Here is a 17,607-nt window from a genome sequence, read left to right as displayed (position 1 = left end):
CACTGTGCCACATGGGACCTTCCTATATAATTACTTCTTACAACATCTGAAAATGAGGCTGCTGAGCTGGGTGGCACTGCCTCTCCTAAGGACCAGGAGCCCTTAAAGCCTCCCCCATCCCACCTTATTCTCAACCCAGAAAAGCAGCATTCAGGGTTGGGAGGGAACTGGGCTATGGGCAAAGGGAAGCCTTGAATAGAATCCCTGGACTTAGGCGAGAGGGGGGAGGCGTGCCATCTCTCCAGGGGGGAGAGCGCGCCTGCCAAGGGAACTGACCGGGAATCCATTCATTCCCACCCAGCTGCTACCTTGGCCCAAGTCGTGCTCAGCATGAGGCCGAGCCCACTGGGCCTGGACCCAACTCGTCTCGTTCGGTGCATTGCTCCCATCACCTTTCCCAACGACTCCCCTGTTAGTGTCTAACTCAGGGGGCCAGGTTGCCTCCCCAGGGACATCTGGCAATACCCGGAGTCATTTTGGTGGTCACAGCTGAAGGATTTACGAGCATCCAAGGGGCAGAGGCCAGGGACGCTGCTCAACATCCTATAATGCACAGGACAGTCCCACAGCAGCAAAGTATGTGGCTCGAAATGTCAGTAGAGGCTCCTATTGCATTTAGGGCTATTAGTCTAACGGGAAAGGGCCCCATGTTTCAGGTAAAGAAACTGGGGCTCAGGGAAACTGTCTGACCAGCCCAGAGTCACACAGCTTCTAAGCAGAGAATCAGGGTTCAAAACCAGCACTGTCTGAAGCTAAATCTGGGCCTCATTTCACCGCCCCACAGAGTCCTCACAGCAGGCCTGGGGATAGCGAAGGTCCCTTCCCAAGAGCAAGGATAAACAGGGACCGCACCCTGGATCCTCTATCTGGAGGCCTGGCCTCTCAGGCACCCTCAGATTGAGAGGGTTTTGTGCGGTTTTTTTGTTTTGTTTTGTTTTTTCTCCTTTTTGCCATTTCTTAGGCTGCTCCCATGGCATATGGAGGTTCCCAGGCTAGGGGTCGAACTGGAGCTGTGGCCACTGGCCTACACCACAGCCACAGCAACATGGGATCCGCAACCTACACTACAGCTCACGGCAACTCTGGATCCTTAACCCACTGAGCCAGGCCAGGGATCGAGCCCACAACCTCATGGTTCCTAGTCGGATTCATTAACCACTGAGCCACGACGGGAACTCCCAGATTGAGAGGGTTTGAAGGCCCCGTTTCCCACCCAAAGCAAAGTCCTTGCTCCTTAGAGGTGGGGTCTAGACCACCAGGAGTTCTGGGAGAGGAACACGCACAAATGCACGAGAGCACACGTGCCCAGGACAGACCAGAAAAGTCAGGGAAGGAATCCTGTGGACGTTTTCAAAATACAAGCTTCGCTTCAGTTCTGCTAGCATGACATGCATGACCCTGGGCCCGTGAGTCGGCCTCTCTGAACCAAGGCTCCCAGATCTGTCCCTTGAGGGTCATCCCACCCACCACCCAGCTTTGACTGGGGAGCAGTAAAGGGTGGGAGATCCCTGCCCCACCTGACAGCCCCTCCGTGAGCTGCCCAGTCTTCATGGCACCTGCTTGTGCCATCTGGCAGTGGGGCGTTGAGGCAGGGGGTTGGCCAAGATGACCTGAGCAAGGCCCTCCCCTTCTGAGAACCAGGTGAATGGGGGAGCTGCACCCTGGTCCCACAGGTCTACCATCCCTGCCCCACCTGCTCTGGCAGGCTCAGCCACTGACCCGTACGTCTGTCCCCAGAGATCTCCCTGGATGTGGATGCAGACCGAGACGGCGTGGTGGAGAAGAACAACCCAAAAAAGGTACCTCGCTATCCTGGCAGATGGGGTGGGGGAGGGGGAGGGGGAGCTTCCAGGGGCCAGAGCCCCAGGCTGGGTCCTGCAGGCAGCCATGGTCCTCCCAGCAAGCTCAGACTGCTCTCATTTTACAGATGAGGAGACAGACTCCCAGACACACACACACACACACACACACACACACACACACACACACACCGAGGACAAAGCCCACCGACTCAGCTACAGAGCAGGTTCCTGAGTCTCCGTTTCCCCATCCACAGGACGGGGCACCTGTTCACACAGGTGTTGCAAAGAATGAATGTCCAGCCCCAGAGAAAGTGCTGCCAAAACATTTGCTCTTATTATTTTGCCTCTTTTTTTTTTTTTAATTTTAAAGCTGAGCTGGGGGGAGCCATCAGGAGCAGAAGATTGCATTAATCATAAACAGTAGAAGGATGTCATCTTTCATGGTGTGAGCACAAGCTCCCCTCCTGTGTTTATTTAGTCATTTAGTCACTCATTCATTTATTCTCTTTGATCCTGCATTCCCCCCTCCCATCCTGCTGCCCCTCAGAAAGGACCACTTTAATGATTGTAATGCATCACTTTCTGTTCCTGGGATTCTTGCGAAACATGCAGTGTGTGGCATTCGTGTATCTTTAACTTGTGCAGACAGACAGCTTTGCGTTCTCTTTGTTGTTAATTCCTTCTTTTTCCTCAACCCAGTTTTGAAGCTCCTTTGGTTTTGCTCTGTGTATATCCCAGCTCTTGCTTCTTTTCCACTTTCTGCCCTTCTATATCACTTTAATTTTTGCCAAGCATATGTTCCTTTTAGAACAATCTAAAGATTTAAATTGTATGTCGATGGCTACTTTAAAAACTCAATAAATACAACCCAATGAGAAGCCTGAGGCCTAAGAGCTGGGCTTAGACTCTGCAGGTTGCCAGGGGACACAAGCCTGTTGGGGAGCCCCTTCCCCCAGGCTCCTCCAAGGGCTTTGCCCCATCCCTGCCTTCCTGAGGCCACGAGAGGAAGCCAAGCCAGCCCCCCACATACATTCTCTGTGTCCATGGCCAAGTCACCTGTCAGCAGGCACCACAGAGGCCCTGGAGGTGACCAACCTCCCCTGAGGAGCTAAGGAGTCACAGAGTCCCTGAGGACCTGAACTTACACAGACTTCCTCCATCTGGGCCAGTGAGGTTTCGGATTTTCTTTTCTCCTCCCATAACTATTCGTTGAGCATCTCCGATGTTTCAGGACTGGGTCAGACCCTGGGGTTGCAGAAAATGAGAGAAATGCAGCTCTCCTGCCCTCAGGGAGCCCACAGTCCAGTGAGCGGGACCTGCTTTGTTTTTTTGGGGGGGGTTGGGGTTTTTGGGGTTTTTTTTTTTTTTTTTTTGCTTTTTAGGGCCGCACCTGCCACACAGGGAAGTTCCCAGGCTAGGGTTCAAATCAGATCTGTAGCTCCAGCCTACCCCACAGCCACAGCAGTGCAGGATGTAAACCGAGTCTGTGACCTACACCACAGCTTGTGGCAATGCCGGATCCTTAACCCACTGAAAGGGGTCAGGGATTGAACCTGCGTCCTCATGGATACTAGTCGGGTTCATTACCACTGAGCCACAGCAGGAACTCCAGGACCCTCATTAAATAAGAGTGACCTGGCTGTTCTAAGTCATCCCCAGAAGGAGCGCGTCCAGTGCCCTAAGACCCAACCCCGGGAACCGTTCTGGTCTGGAGAATCAGAGGCTGCTAGGAGAAGGGACAGGTATGCTATGACCAGAAGGAGGTGGGGCGTTGGCCTGAGGAAGGGAGACAGGACATTATTCCAGGCGGAGGGACCAGCACACCACGGTCTGAGAGCACGTGGAGTCTTTGGGGAGACAAGAGGCATCCAGCCTGGAAGAAGCAGAGTGAGCGAGAATGTGGCAGTCGGGGGTACAGATGGAGAGGTGGGCAGGTCTCCCCGGGCCTTGCAGGCTACAGTTAGGGATTGGAGTTTTATCCTAAGTCAACAGAGAGCCCCTGGCACGGCTTAAAGCAGGAAAGCAACATGATCTGGTTGGCATTTGTTCTAATTATCACTCTGGCTGCAGTGTTGAAAATGGATCGCCTTACAGGTCCCATTTGGAGCCCTGGGAGCGTGTTTGAAAATGGCTGGGTATGGCAGTTCCCCTTGCGGCTCAGTGGTAATAAATGTGGCTAGTACCCATGAGGACACGGGTTCGATCCCTGACCTTCCTCAGTGGATTAAGGATCCAGCGTGGCCGTGAGCTGCAGTGTAAGTCGCAGACATGGCTCGGATCCCAAGTTGCTATGGCTGTGGTATAGGCCTGCAGCTACAGCTCCCATTCGACCCCTAGCCTGGGAATTTCCATATGCCACAGGTGCAGCCCTTAAAAAAAAAAAAAAAAAAAAAAAAAAGACACACAAGGAAACTATTACCACACTAAATTCACTGGAAATCCATCATCTCATATAGATACAAAATTAGAGAAATAGAAAAAAATCATTTTTTCTTGATAAGAGTCCTTAAGATTTATTCTCAACCTAGAGATGATCATACTAAGTGGAGTAAGCTGGACAGAGAAAAACAAAAATCATATGATACGGCTTAAAAATGATACAAATGAACTAATTTACAAAACAGAAATAGACCCACAACAGACAATTTATGGTCACCAAAGGAGAAGGGGGAGGGATAAATTCGGAAGATGGGATTAACACATACACAGTACCAGGGATTTCCCATCAAGGCTCAGTGGAAACAAATCCGTCCAAGAGGATGCAGGTTCGATCCCCGACCTTGCTCAGTAGGTTAAGGATCCAGCGTTGCCCGTGAGCTGTGGTGTAGGCTGCAGATGCGGCTCGGATCTGGCATTGCTGTAGCTCTGGAATAGGCTGGCGTCTATAGCTCTGATTGGACCCCTAGCCTGGGAACCTCCACATACCTCAGGTTTGGCCCTAAAAAGACAAAAAACAAACAAACATATACACACTACCAAGTATAAAAGAGATAAACCACAAGGACCTACTGTATAGCACAGGGAACTCTACTCAATATTTTGTAATAACCTAAAAGGGAAAAGAATCTGAAAAAGAATCTATGTGCATATACATGATAACTGAATCACTGTGCTGTATATACCTGAAACCATGTAATGTGTCATGATTTACCTGACATTGTAAATCACCTATACATCCATTAAAAAACAACAAAACAAACAAACAAACAAACATCGGGTTACGGATTTGGCATTGTCACTGCAGCGACTTGGGTTCCCTTGCCTGGGGACCCTGCAGGCGAGGCCAAAAAAAAAAATGATTTACTCTCTTCACAACTACGTTTCTGTGTAACATATAGCAGTGTTAATTATATTTATTACTTGATACACCACATCCCTCCTACTTATAACGGAAAGTTTGTACCTTTTATTGGCTTTCATCCAGTTCTCTGTCCCTGCAACCCCTGCTTCTGGTAACCGATAATCTGATCTCCTTAATCTCTGAGTTCATTTGTCTGTTTTTGAAACATAATTGCCCTACAACACTATGTTAAATCCTGTTACGCAACATAGTGATTTGATATTTCTATACATTGCAAAATAATCACCACAATCATCTAGTTACCGTCTGTCACCAAAGATATTACATTATCATTGGCTGTATTCCCTGCACTGTGCATTGCATACCCATGACTGGCTTACTTTGTAAATTTATACCTCTTAATCTCCCTCATCTATTCCCTCCTCCTCCCACCTCCCTCCCCGATGACAACCACCTGTCTGTTTTCTGTAGCTGTGCCTCTTGTTTCTGTTTTGTCATGTTTATTCTTTTGTTTTTTTAGGGTCACCTATGACCTAAAGGTTCACGTATAGCCTGTAGGTTCACGTATAAGTGAAATCATATGGTATTTGTCTTTTTTTTTTTTTTTTTTGTCTTTTGCTATTTCTTTGGGCCGCTCCCACGGCATATGGAGGTTCCCAGGCTAGGGGTCTAATCGGAGCTGTAGCCACTGGCCTACACCACAGCTCACAGCAACGCCGGATCGTTAACCCACTGAGCAAGGGCAGGGACCAAACCCGCAACCTCATGGTTCCTAGTCGGATTCGTTAACCACTGCACCACGACGGGAACTCCTGGTATTTGTCTTTATCTGACTTATTTCACTTAGCATAATACCCTTGAAGTCTATCCATGTTGTGGCCAATGGCAAGACTTCATTCTTCTTTATGGCTGGGTAATAATAGTCCATTGCAGATATACACCACATCTTCTATATCCATTCACCTGTTGGTGGGCACTTAAGTTGCTTGCATGTCTTGGCTGTCGTAAATAATGCTGCAGCAACATAGGGGTGCATATGTCTTTTCTAATTAGAATTTCTATTTTCTATGGATAAATACTCAGGTGTGGAATTGATGGGTCATATAGTAGTTCTCTTTTTAATTTTTGGAGGAATCTCTCTACTGCTTTCCATAGTGGCTGCACCAACTTTCGTTCCTACCAATGTGCACGAGTCCCCTTTCTCCACATGCTTGCCAACACTTGCTGTTTGTTGCCTTTTTTGTAATAGCCCTTCTGACAGGTATGAGGAGATATTGTGGTTTTGATTTGTATTTCTCTGATGGTTAGCAATGTTGAGCATCTTTTCATGTGCTTGTTGGCCGTCACTGTGTCTTCTTTGGAGAAATATCTGTTTGGGTCCTCAGCCCTTTTTTGATCGGGTTGTTTGGCTTTTTTGTTATTGATTTGTACGAGCTATTTGTATATTTTAGAAATTAAGCCCTTGTCAGTCACATTGTTTGTCAATATTTTCTCCCATGCTGTAGGTTGTCTTTTCACTTTGTTAATGGTTTTCTTTGCTGCGTAAAAGCTTTTAGTTTGATGTAGTCCCACTTGTTTATTTTTGCTTCTGTTGCATTTGCCTGAGGAGAGATGCAAAAAAAATATTACTAAGACTGATGTCAGAGAGGATACTGCTTATGTTTTCTTCTAGGAGTTTTATGGGTTCAGGGCTCACATTTAAGGCTTTATTCCTTTTTCTTATCTTTTTTTTTTTTTTTTTTTTTTTCCCTGCACTTGCAACATACAGAAGTTTCCAGTCCAAGAATCTAACTTCCACCACAGCAGTAACAATGTTGCTGAAACTCAGGCTGTGTCCACCAGTGCTGAATAGAAACATGGAGACAAAGTTTGGGGCAAAGGAGAAAAAAAAAACAGAACAGCTATTGTTTTGCCAGGCAAATGAGGTCACAGCAGGCTAATGCCCTAAAGATTGCACCCTCCTTTGGGAGGTAATATAAAGTGGTGTTATAGTTTGGGGGTAGAAAATAAAGCCACAGATAAGGATCAGGGTAGATGCAAGCTTTCATTCTTCTTCAGAGTTGATGTTTAGTAGCCCCAGGACTGGTTCTGATGGTCCTCCTCTCAGGTTTTCATTTGTTGGGGGTTTAGTTCTGCAGAAAAACGTATAGGAATTGTTATGTATATTCCTTGAAGAGGAACCAGCTGCATTATGGTCTTTTGACTGCTTCTGCCTTGTCGCTGCATTCCCTCCCTTCCTGGTTAGCAATTGTTTGAACCTGCCCTTTGGAACTCAGGGAAGGTCATGGGGCTGAAGCTTGTTCCCTAAAAACAAGCAATGGGGGCACAGAAAGGCTTGTGTGCTCAGGAGCCCCACAGGGTCCTGCTCAGTTTCAACAACAGTGGATCCTTAACCCACTGAGCCACCAGCGAACTCCTTTAGTCCGTTTTAAATTTATTTTTGTGCATGGTGTAAGAAAGTAGTCCAGTTTGACTCTTTTGCAGGTAGCTGTCCAGTTTCCCCAACACCATTTATTGAAGAAGCTGTCGTTTCCCCATTGTATAATCTTGCCTCCTTTGTCATAGATTCATTGCCATATAAGTGTGTGTGGCTTCATTCCTGGGCTCTCTAGTCCTAGATCTGTAAGGGGAGGAGGGATCCCTTCTAGGGTCAGAGACCGGGTTCTTGTCGGACACTGGGAAATGAATTATCGAGGAGACACACGTTCTGACAAAGCAGGAGACTTTACTGGGAAGGGGCGCCGGGGTGGAGAGCAGCAGGGGAAGGGAACCCAGGAGACTTGCTCTGCCACGAGGCTCGCAGGCTCCGGTTTTATGGGAATGGGGTTCGTTTCCGGGTTGTCTCTGGCCAGTCGTCTTGCTCGGCAGCGCTTGGTCTGGCCCAGGGTCCTTCTCCGAGGCGCGCGCATCTCTCAGCCAAGACGCCTTCCAGTGCCGAGGATCCTGGGAGGTTGGTTGTCTCCTGCCTCTGGTGGGCCTCTCCCACATCCTCTGGGCTACTCTTCAGGGCAGCAGCGTGTTCCTTATCAGCGCCTCCTGCTGTGAGACAACCTGTTGCCGAGCTTGGCCAAAATGGGCAATTTTGGTCAATGGCCCCCTATCAGATCTACACATCTCTTTTTGTGCCAGCGTGGTACTGTTCTGATTACTGTAACTTTATAGCAAAGCATGAGATCAGGATTTGGGATACCTCCCCTCTGGATATGTTAGAGGCTGTTGTAGGAGTTCCCTTGTAGCGCAGTGGGTTAAGGATCCAGCATTGTCACTGCAGTGTTCTTGGGTTGCTGCTATGGCACAGGTTCAGTCCCTGGCCCAGGAACTTTCCACATGTGGCTGGCATGGTAAAAAAAAAAAAAAAAAAAAAAAAAAAAAAAAAAAAGCAGCCTGTCACAGAATGCCTGCCTGTTCATTTCTTGGGCTGCCTCTCCCTCTCTGACCTCTCTCCCTGCCAATGCAGGCATCCTGGACCTGGGGCCCTGAGGGCCAGGGGGCCATCCTGCTGGTGAACTGTGACCGAGACACGCCCTGGTTGTCCAAGGAGGACTGCAGCGATGAGAAGGTCTACAGCAAGGAAGGTTCGTTTCCGGGTTGTCCCCGGGTCTGCCCGGGGAGGGGCAGAGGGGAGGAGCAGTGGAAATGCCAGGCTAAGTCCTGGGCTGCATGGAGAGTGAGGCGGGAGTGACCTTGGGCCTCCTGAAGATGGTGGGCTAAGCATCAACCCTTTGCTAAAAACAGACAACAGGAGTTCCCGTGGGGGCTCACGGTAACAAATCTGACTAGTAACCATGAGGACACAGGTTCGATCCCTGGCCTCGATCAGTGGGTCAAGGATCAGAGTTGCTGTGAGCTGTGGTGTAAAGTCACAGTCACGTCTCAGATCCAGCATTGCTGAGGCAGTGGCGTAGGCTGGCAGCTACAGCTCCAATTAGACCCCGAGCCTGGGAACCTCCATATGCCCGCGGGTGCCGCTCTAAAAAGACCAAAAAAACCCCCAAAAAACAGAAAACAAAACTGTCAATACAGTTCCATTGGAACCATAGTTTTTAACTAGCACATATATGGAAAAAGAGCAGAAGGAAGTTCCCAAAAGGTTATAGAAGGCTGGCTGTGGTTTTGGAAATGACAACCAGTTTTTCTGTTTTTCTATAGTTTCCATAACACACAAGTGGGGGGGTTGCCTTGTCCTGGTTATAAAAGGAACAGGCATTTTTTTTTTCAGCTTTGTATATCTTTTGTTTTAAGTGTTACTAAAGTGTAGTTGATTACAAGGTTCTGATCATTTCTGCTGTACAACAAAGTGATTCAGTCATGCATGCACACACTCCCATTCTCCCTCAGATTCTCTTCCTACATAGATGATCAAAGAATACTGGGGAGAGTTCTCTGAGCTAAAAAGCAGGTCCCCACTGGCCAATCATTCCCTATTGTGTGCATGTGTCAATCTCAAACCCCCAGTCTACTCCTCCCTCCTGCCCCACCCCAACCTGTCCTCCTTGGTAACCATACGTTTTTCAAAGTTTTTTCAAAAAACATAAGTTTTCGGGAGTTCTCATCGTGGCTCGGTGGAAACGAATCTGACTAGCTAGCATCCATGAGGACACAGGTTCGATCCCTGGCCTCGCTCAGTGGATTAAGGATCTGGCGTTGCTGTGAGCTGCGGTGTAGGTCGCAGATGTGGCTCCAAGCTGGCATTGCTGTGGCTCTGATTTGACCCCTAGCCTGGGAACTTCCATATGCCACTGGTGCGGCCCTGGAAAAAAAAAAAAAGACAAAAAAACAAACAAACAAAAAAAAAAACCATAAGTTTTCTGTGAGTCTGTTTCTGGAACAGGCATTTCTAAGCCAACGTAATTCTCCTTTTTTAAAACTGAGATGCAGCACTGTATTTGTTTAAGGTGTGGAGCATAATGATTTGATTTCCATGCATCATGAAGTGAGTGTCACAATAAGTTTCATAAACCTCCGTCATCTCATGTAGGTACAAAATTCAAGAAATTGAAACAAATGTTTGTGATGAGCACTCAGGACTTACTCTGTTAACAACGCTTGGGTAAACACTTAACCTTGTTAATTATATTAACCGTGTAGATCCCTGGCAACTTTATCTCATAACTGGAACTTGGTCCCTTTGGACCACCTTTACCCGATGCCTCCCGTGCCCGCCCCCGCCCAGGCAATTCTCTTCGTTCCAACCGCCTCCTGCCTCCCCCTCTCCGCAGACCTCAAAGACATGTCCCAGATGATCCTGCGGACCAAAGGCCCGGACCGCCTCCCCGCCGGCTATGAGATTGTTCTCTACATTTCCATGTCGGACTCCGACAAAGTGGGCGTCTTCTACGTGGAGAGTGAGTGTCCCCGGCCTGGCCCTGCGGCAGTCCCCGCCCGGTCATTGCTCACCGAGCCACCCCTCGGGGCCCAGCCCACCCGCTAAGGCTCCCCAGACACCCCCGCCCCTTCGCAGTCAGGTCCCTTTTAGTGCAGGTCCCTCTGGGGAATGGTCCCGGGGGCCACCGTGATCCTAGATGAGGCCAGGAGGCCCCGTGGGCAGAGCTCTCATCCCCTCAAATGAGTCGGCACTGATGCAGATCTACGTGAAACCCAGAGGCCTTCTTCCCGGGAAATGGGGGGGCGGGGACTTTGAGAGCCATCTTTCCCAGAATCACACCATCTTCATGACACCTGAGACAGGTACCACCATCCCCCCCACCCCCAGGGGTTTTTTGGCTCATTTCAGATTTTTTGGAGCTAAAAATTGCCTCCGACTTTTTTTTTTTTTTTTTTTTTTTGTCTTTTCTAGGGCCACTCCCTCGGCATGTGGAGGTTCCTGGGCTAGGGGTCTAATCCAAGCCATAGCCGCCGGCCTATGCCACAGCCACAGCAACTCGGGATCCAAGCTGTGTCTGGGACCTACACCACAGTTCACGGCAATGCCGGATCCTTAACCCACTGAGCAAGGCCAGGGATCGAACCCGCAGCCTCTTGGTTCCTAGTCGGATTCGTTAACCACTAAGCCATGTCGGGAACTCTGCCTCCGACTTTTAAAGGGCCCCTGATGATGCTGTGGTCACCCTCAAGAAACGGACCCCTCGTCCTGGACCCCCACAGTATAGAGAGCACACTTCTGCCATGGAGTTAATCCTGGAGGCTGCCCACCAGGTCTCAGCTTTTCTGTAAATGTGTGTTGAGCCCGCCTCACCCTGGCGCTGCTGGTCTCAGCACTGGGACTCCTGCAGTGAACTCTGCCATCACACCCCTGCCTGCGGGGAGAAGGTGGCCTAGTGAGGCAGACCAAACAGATAGCACAGCTGGAGGAAATGACACACACACACCAAATACTGGAGAATGGCAGGGGTGGAGGTGAGGCGCAGCTAGCCTGGCTGGTCTGGAAAGGCCTCTCTGAGCAGGGGACACCTGAGCAGAGACCCAAACCAACAGTGAGAAAGAACCAGGCATTCATGAGCTGAAGGAAGGGTGTTCTAAGTGGAGGGAACAGAGCATATGAAGCCCAGAGGAGGGAACTCGCTTGGAGTGTTGGAGGAGCAGACGGAAGACTGGAGGTGTTGAAGTCAAGGTCAGCAAGCTGGGCGGGGGCCAGGACACCAGGAGGGCTTGGGTTTTATTCTAAGTGCAGTGGAAAGCCATTAGAGGTTTTGAGGAAGGAATTGTCAAGGTCTGATTTATGTCTTCAAAAGCTCTCTCAGCAAAGTAGTTCGCTTTGCAGTTTGCCCTGGTGCAGGGGAGGGCTTCCCCTGCATGCCCAGCTCTCTGGAGGACCTAGGGCCTCCGGCCAGCTCTGGGGCCCACCTCTGAGCAGGCCCACAAGAACCAGACTGTCACCATGAGGACTTGGTTACAGCAGCCCTAGCCCCTCCCTTCAGGGAGTGATTTAGCCAGGACAGCAGTGGCCCGCTGCCACCTGAAGCCAATGCTCCTTCTGATCCTCCCTGGGCTTGGGCAGTAAGCTCAGTAAGCTCACGCAGGTTGGAATGTCCCCAGAGTCAGGCTGGCTCCGCCGCCCCAGGGGGCCAGAGATGTTTACCCTGGCCAGGCCAGGGTTGCCACGGGGGATGGGGTGCTGGCCAGGGTGGGAGGGATGCAGGCAGGACCTGGGCTTCTCAATTATGGCATCATATTGTGACACTGCACCTTTTGCTAATAGTGACACCCGGACGTTATCTAGAGGGCCTTTTTGTTGATGGCAGCGAAATGAGATCTGGCCTGTAATCTCATCCCTCCCCTTCACTGCCATCTGAGATGGGTCCTGAGCAAACAAGAGAAAGAGGAACCACTCCTCTGAGTGCTTCGAGATGCTATTCTCCAGTCTTTTTGTTTTCCCTTTTGGGCCACCCTGTGGCATATGGAGTTCCCGGGCCACGGATCAGATCCTAGCTATATCTTCAGCCTATGACCACAGTTGTGGCAACACCAAATCCTTAACCCACTGTGCTGGGCTGGGATCGAACCTGGAGATGCTGCCTATCTCGTGGCACCACAGCGGGTACTCCTTCCCAGTCTTTCTCCTCTGGGCTGCTATCCTGCAAGGGGGCCATTCCTGACATGGCAGTGGTCCCAGAATAGACAGTTTCCCACAAAACTGGGATCCTGGGTGAATGCCCAGAGCCACGCCAACAAACGGGATGAAACATAATTCATCTGTGGCACAGCTTCCTTTTCTTCCATGCAGGCATTTTGGGGTTTTGTCAAAATCCAACTACACCAGTGGATGAGAATGTGTTATGCTACATGAATGTCATGTGTCACCTATGTCCCTCAAGGGCGGGGGGCTAGGCTGGAGGCCAAGGGACCCTTGAGAGGGGGCTCTAGAGCCCAGAAGGTTCAAATCCTGCATTTGGGCAAGTCTACTTACCAGCCCACGCCTTGGGTTCCGCACCTGTGAGGTGGCATGGGGCTAATGAGGGCCCTGACTGTCCCCGCTGGTGATAGGGATTAAACAAGGGACATGTGTCGGGCACTCAGCACAGTAGCCGGCTCGTGGAACACTCTCTATTGATGCCACTTGTTACTCTTGGGGGTAATGATTATTAATTATAATTATGATTATTAATTATAATCATTGAAGTGGACAGGAGTCTCCAGGGCTGAAAGGAAGACCCAGGTCTCTGTGCTCAGCCTCACATTCTGCCCCACGACCCCAAAGTTGGGGCCTGACCCCTTCCAGCAAGGACACAGTGACCAACTTGCCCCAGTTTGCCCAGGATCTTCCTGGTTTTAGCACTGAAAACTCCTCCTTCTGGGAAAGCCAACAGTCCCAGGCAAACCAGGGCCGTTGGTCACATCACACTATTAAAGAGTCTCTTGTGAGGTGGGATGGCATCAAAGGAACCAGAAGGGTTATGCCAAACTGTACCACGCGCCAGCCTGCAGAGCCAAAGCCTGGGGCTAAGGGGCGGTCAGGGTGGCCCCGGGGCACGTGGACTGCTCCATAGAGGGGCATTGTTGGTTTCTGCCTGGAGAGCTGACCACGCTGGGCAGGCCTGCACCCAGCTGGGGACAGGGGATGGGGGAAGGAGGCTCCTTAGACAGTGGCTGGATTGTTCCCACCGAGTGATCAATCCTCCTGGAGCTGGCCCCAGACACCAGAATGAGAAGCATTGCAGGCCATGGGAAGGAGAAGACTGCCTGCAGCTGGACAAGACTATGTCCTTCCACCTGGCCCAGCTCCCCTGGCAGGCCCAGGCGGAACCTGCACATACACATTCTAACCCCCCAGCTGACCAGAGCCCTGGAAAATTTCTGGAGCTTTCTGCAAAGACAAGTCACCTTCCAGGCCTGCGATCTCTTTCCTAAGCATCAGTTCAGTTCAAGTGCAGCCTGGGGCATGTGGGCATGGGAGGGCTTGGGTTTCTGGGGGAGATTTTTTTTTTTTTTTTTTTTTTTTGTCTTTTTAGGGCTGCACCTGCAGCACGTGGAGGTTCCCAGGCTAGGGGGCAAATCAGAGCTATAGCTGCTGGCCTACATCACAGCCACAACAATGCCAGATCCAAGCCATGTCTGTGACCTACACCACAGCTCAGAGCAACGCTGTCTCCTTAACCCACTGAGCGAGGCCAGGGATCACACTGCATCCTCATGGATACTAATCAGATGCGTTTCTGTGGCCACAAGAGGAACTCCCTCGTTTTGCCAGTTGTAATCAAGCACCCTATTCATGCCAGGACTGTTCTAGTTACATGTTCTAGCCCGTGGGTGTCGGGTCATTAATCATTGTTGTTGACAATCGTACTAAGCTGAGCCTGCTTCTGCCCTTCCAGCTCTACAGGGCATAAAGAAGCTCCTTCTGGAACTGCATAGGGTCCTACCTCCATGCCCCTGGCAATGCAAGTATTTCCTCTCTTCACAGCACCCCACCTCTGCCACCTGAAGGGGGTCTCAAAGGCTGCCTTTCTCTGCTCAAACACCCCCCACCGACCTTCCTTTCCCTGCCCCCCTCACCCCCACTAAACAGGGGTTCTCTCACCCCGGAGCTCCAGTGTAATGCTTCCCGCACCTGCGCTGTCTTATCATCAGCTGAACTCTGCTCTTAGACTCTAGAGGCTGCACCCTGACCACCTCTGTCTCCCCCAAGGGCCTTGCCCATGTGCTCACAGAGCGGTAATGCCATACATGTGCTCTGAACAGGCCTGAAAATTCTCCCACAAGGCATAGCGTGGGAGCCATTGGTTCGTTCAGTCCACATTCATGAACGCAGCTTGCACAGGCCCAGCCGGGCCCGTCTCTGCCCGCACACAGTCTCTCGAGGCCAACAACTAAATACCGAGATCATATCCATTTAAAGGCTGTGATGGTGGAGTTCCCGTCGTGGTGCAGTGGTAAACGAGTCCGACTGGGAACCATGGGGTTGCGGGTTCGGTCCCTGGCCTTGCTCAGTAGGTTGAGGATCCGGCGTTGCCATGAGCTGTGGTGTGGGTCGCAGACGTGGCTCGGATCCCACATTGCTGTGGCTCTGGTGTAGGCCAGCGGCTACAGCTCCGATTGGACCCCTGGCCTGGGAACCTCCATGTGCTGCGAGAGCAGTCCAAGAAATGGCAAAAAGACAAAACAAATAAAATAAAAATAAATAAAATAAAGGCTGTGATGGGAAAGGACGGGGGCTACAGAAGCTCCGGTCAGAGCCCCTGGCTTGTTCTCTGGGAAGTTCAGCACAATTCCCAGAAGTGACACCAAGCAAGGCCTGGCAGAAGGAGGAACACAATTCTTCCAAGAAGAGGGAACAGCACTATGAAGGGCTGGCCAGTTTGGTCGGGCAGGAGGGCAGGGACACCTGCCTTTCCTCCCAGCTGCAAAAATGCGCAGCCAGAGACCCACACGCCAATATGGCTGCCATTACCTGGAGGGGGATTTTTGGCATAAATGGGCACAATGGTGTCTTATTTATATGAAGGACAGGAAGGGGAGTTCCCACTGTGGCTCAGCGGTAATGACCCCGACTAGTATCCATGAGGATGCGGTTTTGATCCCTGGCAGCATCGCTCAGGGGGTTAAGGATCTGGTGTTGCTGTGAGTTGTGGTGTAGGTCATAGATGTGGCTTGGATCTGGCATTGCTGTGGCTGTGGCATAGGCCGCCAGCTGAAGCTCTGTTTCAACCCCTAGCCTGGGAACATCCTTATGCCATGGGTACAGCCCTTAAAAAAAAAAAAAAAAAGGGACGAGGGAGGGTTGGGGTTCAGAATTAGCCATGGATTTGAGTCCAGCTCAGCTACTTACTGGCTCTATGACTCCGACGAGCCATTTCTCCCTTTGGAGACTCAGTTTCCTCCTCTATCAACTAGGAGCAATCGTTTCCTTCCTCACGCCCCTGGCTGCCCAGCCCACGCCTGCTGTCATGTCACGGGCCCTTCCTGGGAGAGACAGCTCACTTTGCAGATGAGGAAGCCAGAAGCCAGAGAGGGTGTCTGGTTCGGTGCCACATGCCCAGGGCACAGCAGTGCTGGGACAGTGACCAGGCCACGGCCCTTCTGGTGGCACTTCCTGCTTGTGCTTTCCTCTCTGTGTCTAGAGGACGGGTGACTCTGCCGTCTTGTCCCCATCAGTGACCCGGCCCCACACACCGCTTCTTGGTTGGCAGTGGGGCCTGACGTCGGTCCTTCTCCCCCCAGACCCGTTTTTCGGCCAGCGCTACATCCACATCCTGGGCCGGCAGAAGCTCTACCACGTGGTCAAGTACACAGGCGGCTCCGCGGAGCTGCTGTTCTTCGTGGAAGGGCTGCGTTTTCCCGACGAGAGCTTCTCGGGCCTGGTCTCCATCCATGTCAGCCTGCTGGAGTATATGGCAGAGGTGAGGGCTCCAGGTCGCCACCGGGGGCCGAGCGGGGTCTCCTCTGGAGGGCCATTCCCAGGAGTCCCCACTGTGCTTCTCTCCCCTTGAAGCCCTAAGGGGTGGGGATCCAGGCTTGGAGACCTACATGCCCCACCATCCACAGGATCTACCAGGGTCCCAGAGCACAGCTCCTTGCTGAACCTACTTTTCTTTTCTTTTCTTTCTTTTTTTTTTTTTTTTTTTTTTTTTTTTTGGCTTTTTAGGGCTGAACCCGAGGCATATGGAAATTCCCAGGCTAAGGGTTGAATCAGAGCTGTAGCCACCAGCCTACGCCACAGCCACAGCAACTCCGGATCCTTGAACCCACTGAGTGAGGCTGGGGATCGAACCCACCGCCTTACTGATACTAGTCGGGTTCGTTACCGCTGAGCCAGAACGGGAACCCCCAGTGTTTGTTTTCTGACCTCATGCCTGTCCCCTCGTCTGCCCTCCTCCCTGCAGAGGGTGGACCTAGTTCGGAGGCACAGAGCCCCAGAGGTTAGCGCGAGGAGCAAACTGGGCCACGCACGAGAGGTTTGTTGACTGCCTGTGTGCCTTGCTCTTCCCTCCCTGACTGACCCCTCACCCTAACTGTGGGTTCTCCCACCTCTGACCATGGGCTGAACCCCAAATCCCAGTCCCAGCCCATGTCCCCTCCTTGTGGCCAACATCTCACCCACCTTTATTCTTGGTGTGGGGAGATTGGACGAGAGGAGAGTGCCTGTCCCAGTAGAGGCAAAGCCCCCCAGCTTGGGGTGTGTCTGGCCCATCAGGACCTCCCCTCAAAGCCTGCAGCCCCAGACCCCCACCGCTCAGGCCCACCCTGCTTTCCTCATCTATATGGAGGGTCCTTGCCCCCCTCAGACATGGCATCTCCTCCCAAATTCAGCCCCAAACCATTTTGGGGCAGGACGATGCGGGCTCTGTTGAAGGGGAACCTGGGTGGGTCTTGCTTAGATTTAGGCGAAGGGGCTATGAGACATTGGGCAAGTGAATTTTCTCCTTGTGCTTTTGTGTCCCCATCTGGAACATAGAAATGACACTCGGAGTTCCCATTGTGACTCAGTGGGTTAAGAACCTGACTAGTATCCATGAGGATGCGGGTTCGAGCCCTCGCCCCGCTCAGTGGGTTAAGGATCCAGCGTTGCCACAAGCTGTGGTATAGGTTGCACATGCGGCTCAGATC

At 51.2% G+C, this 17,607-nt stretch overlaps 1 protein-coding gene across 1 annotated transcript in view; it reads left to right on the top strand.

The window, feature by feature from the left end:
• Positions 1–17,607, top strand: part of PADI2 (peptidyl arginine deiminase 2) — a 58,511-nt gene that overhangs the window by 23,775 nt on the left and 17,129 nt on the right. Inside the window, exons 4-7 of the mRNA XM_003356166.5 lie at positions 1,738–1,799; positions 8,561–8,678; positions 10,323–10,448; positions 16,222–16,400. Coding sequence (XP_003356214.1) covers positions 1,738–1,799; positions 8,561–8,678; positions 10,323–10,448; positions 16,222–16,400 — 485 coding nt within the window. The remainder of the gene's footprint in view (positions 1–1,737; positions 1,800–8,560; positions 8,679–10,322; positions 10,449–16,221; positions 16,401–17,607) is intronic.

This window comes from Sus scrofa, chromosome 6 (assembly GCF_054392235.1).
Source record: "Sus scrofa isolate SSC_HxYL_T2T_F1_AM1 chromosome 6, Sscrofa_HxYL_maternal_Yorkshire_Landrace_v2.0, whole genome shotgun sequence".
NCBI classification, from domain to species: domain Eukaryota; kingdom Metazoa; phylum Chordata; class Mammalia; order Artiodactyla; family Suidae; genus Sus; species Sus scrofa.
The sequence above is the reverse complement of the archived record's forward strand: the minus strand, read 5'-3'. Positions and strand labels throughout refer to the sequence as shown.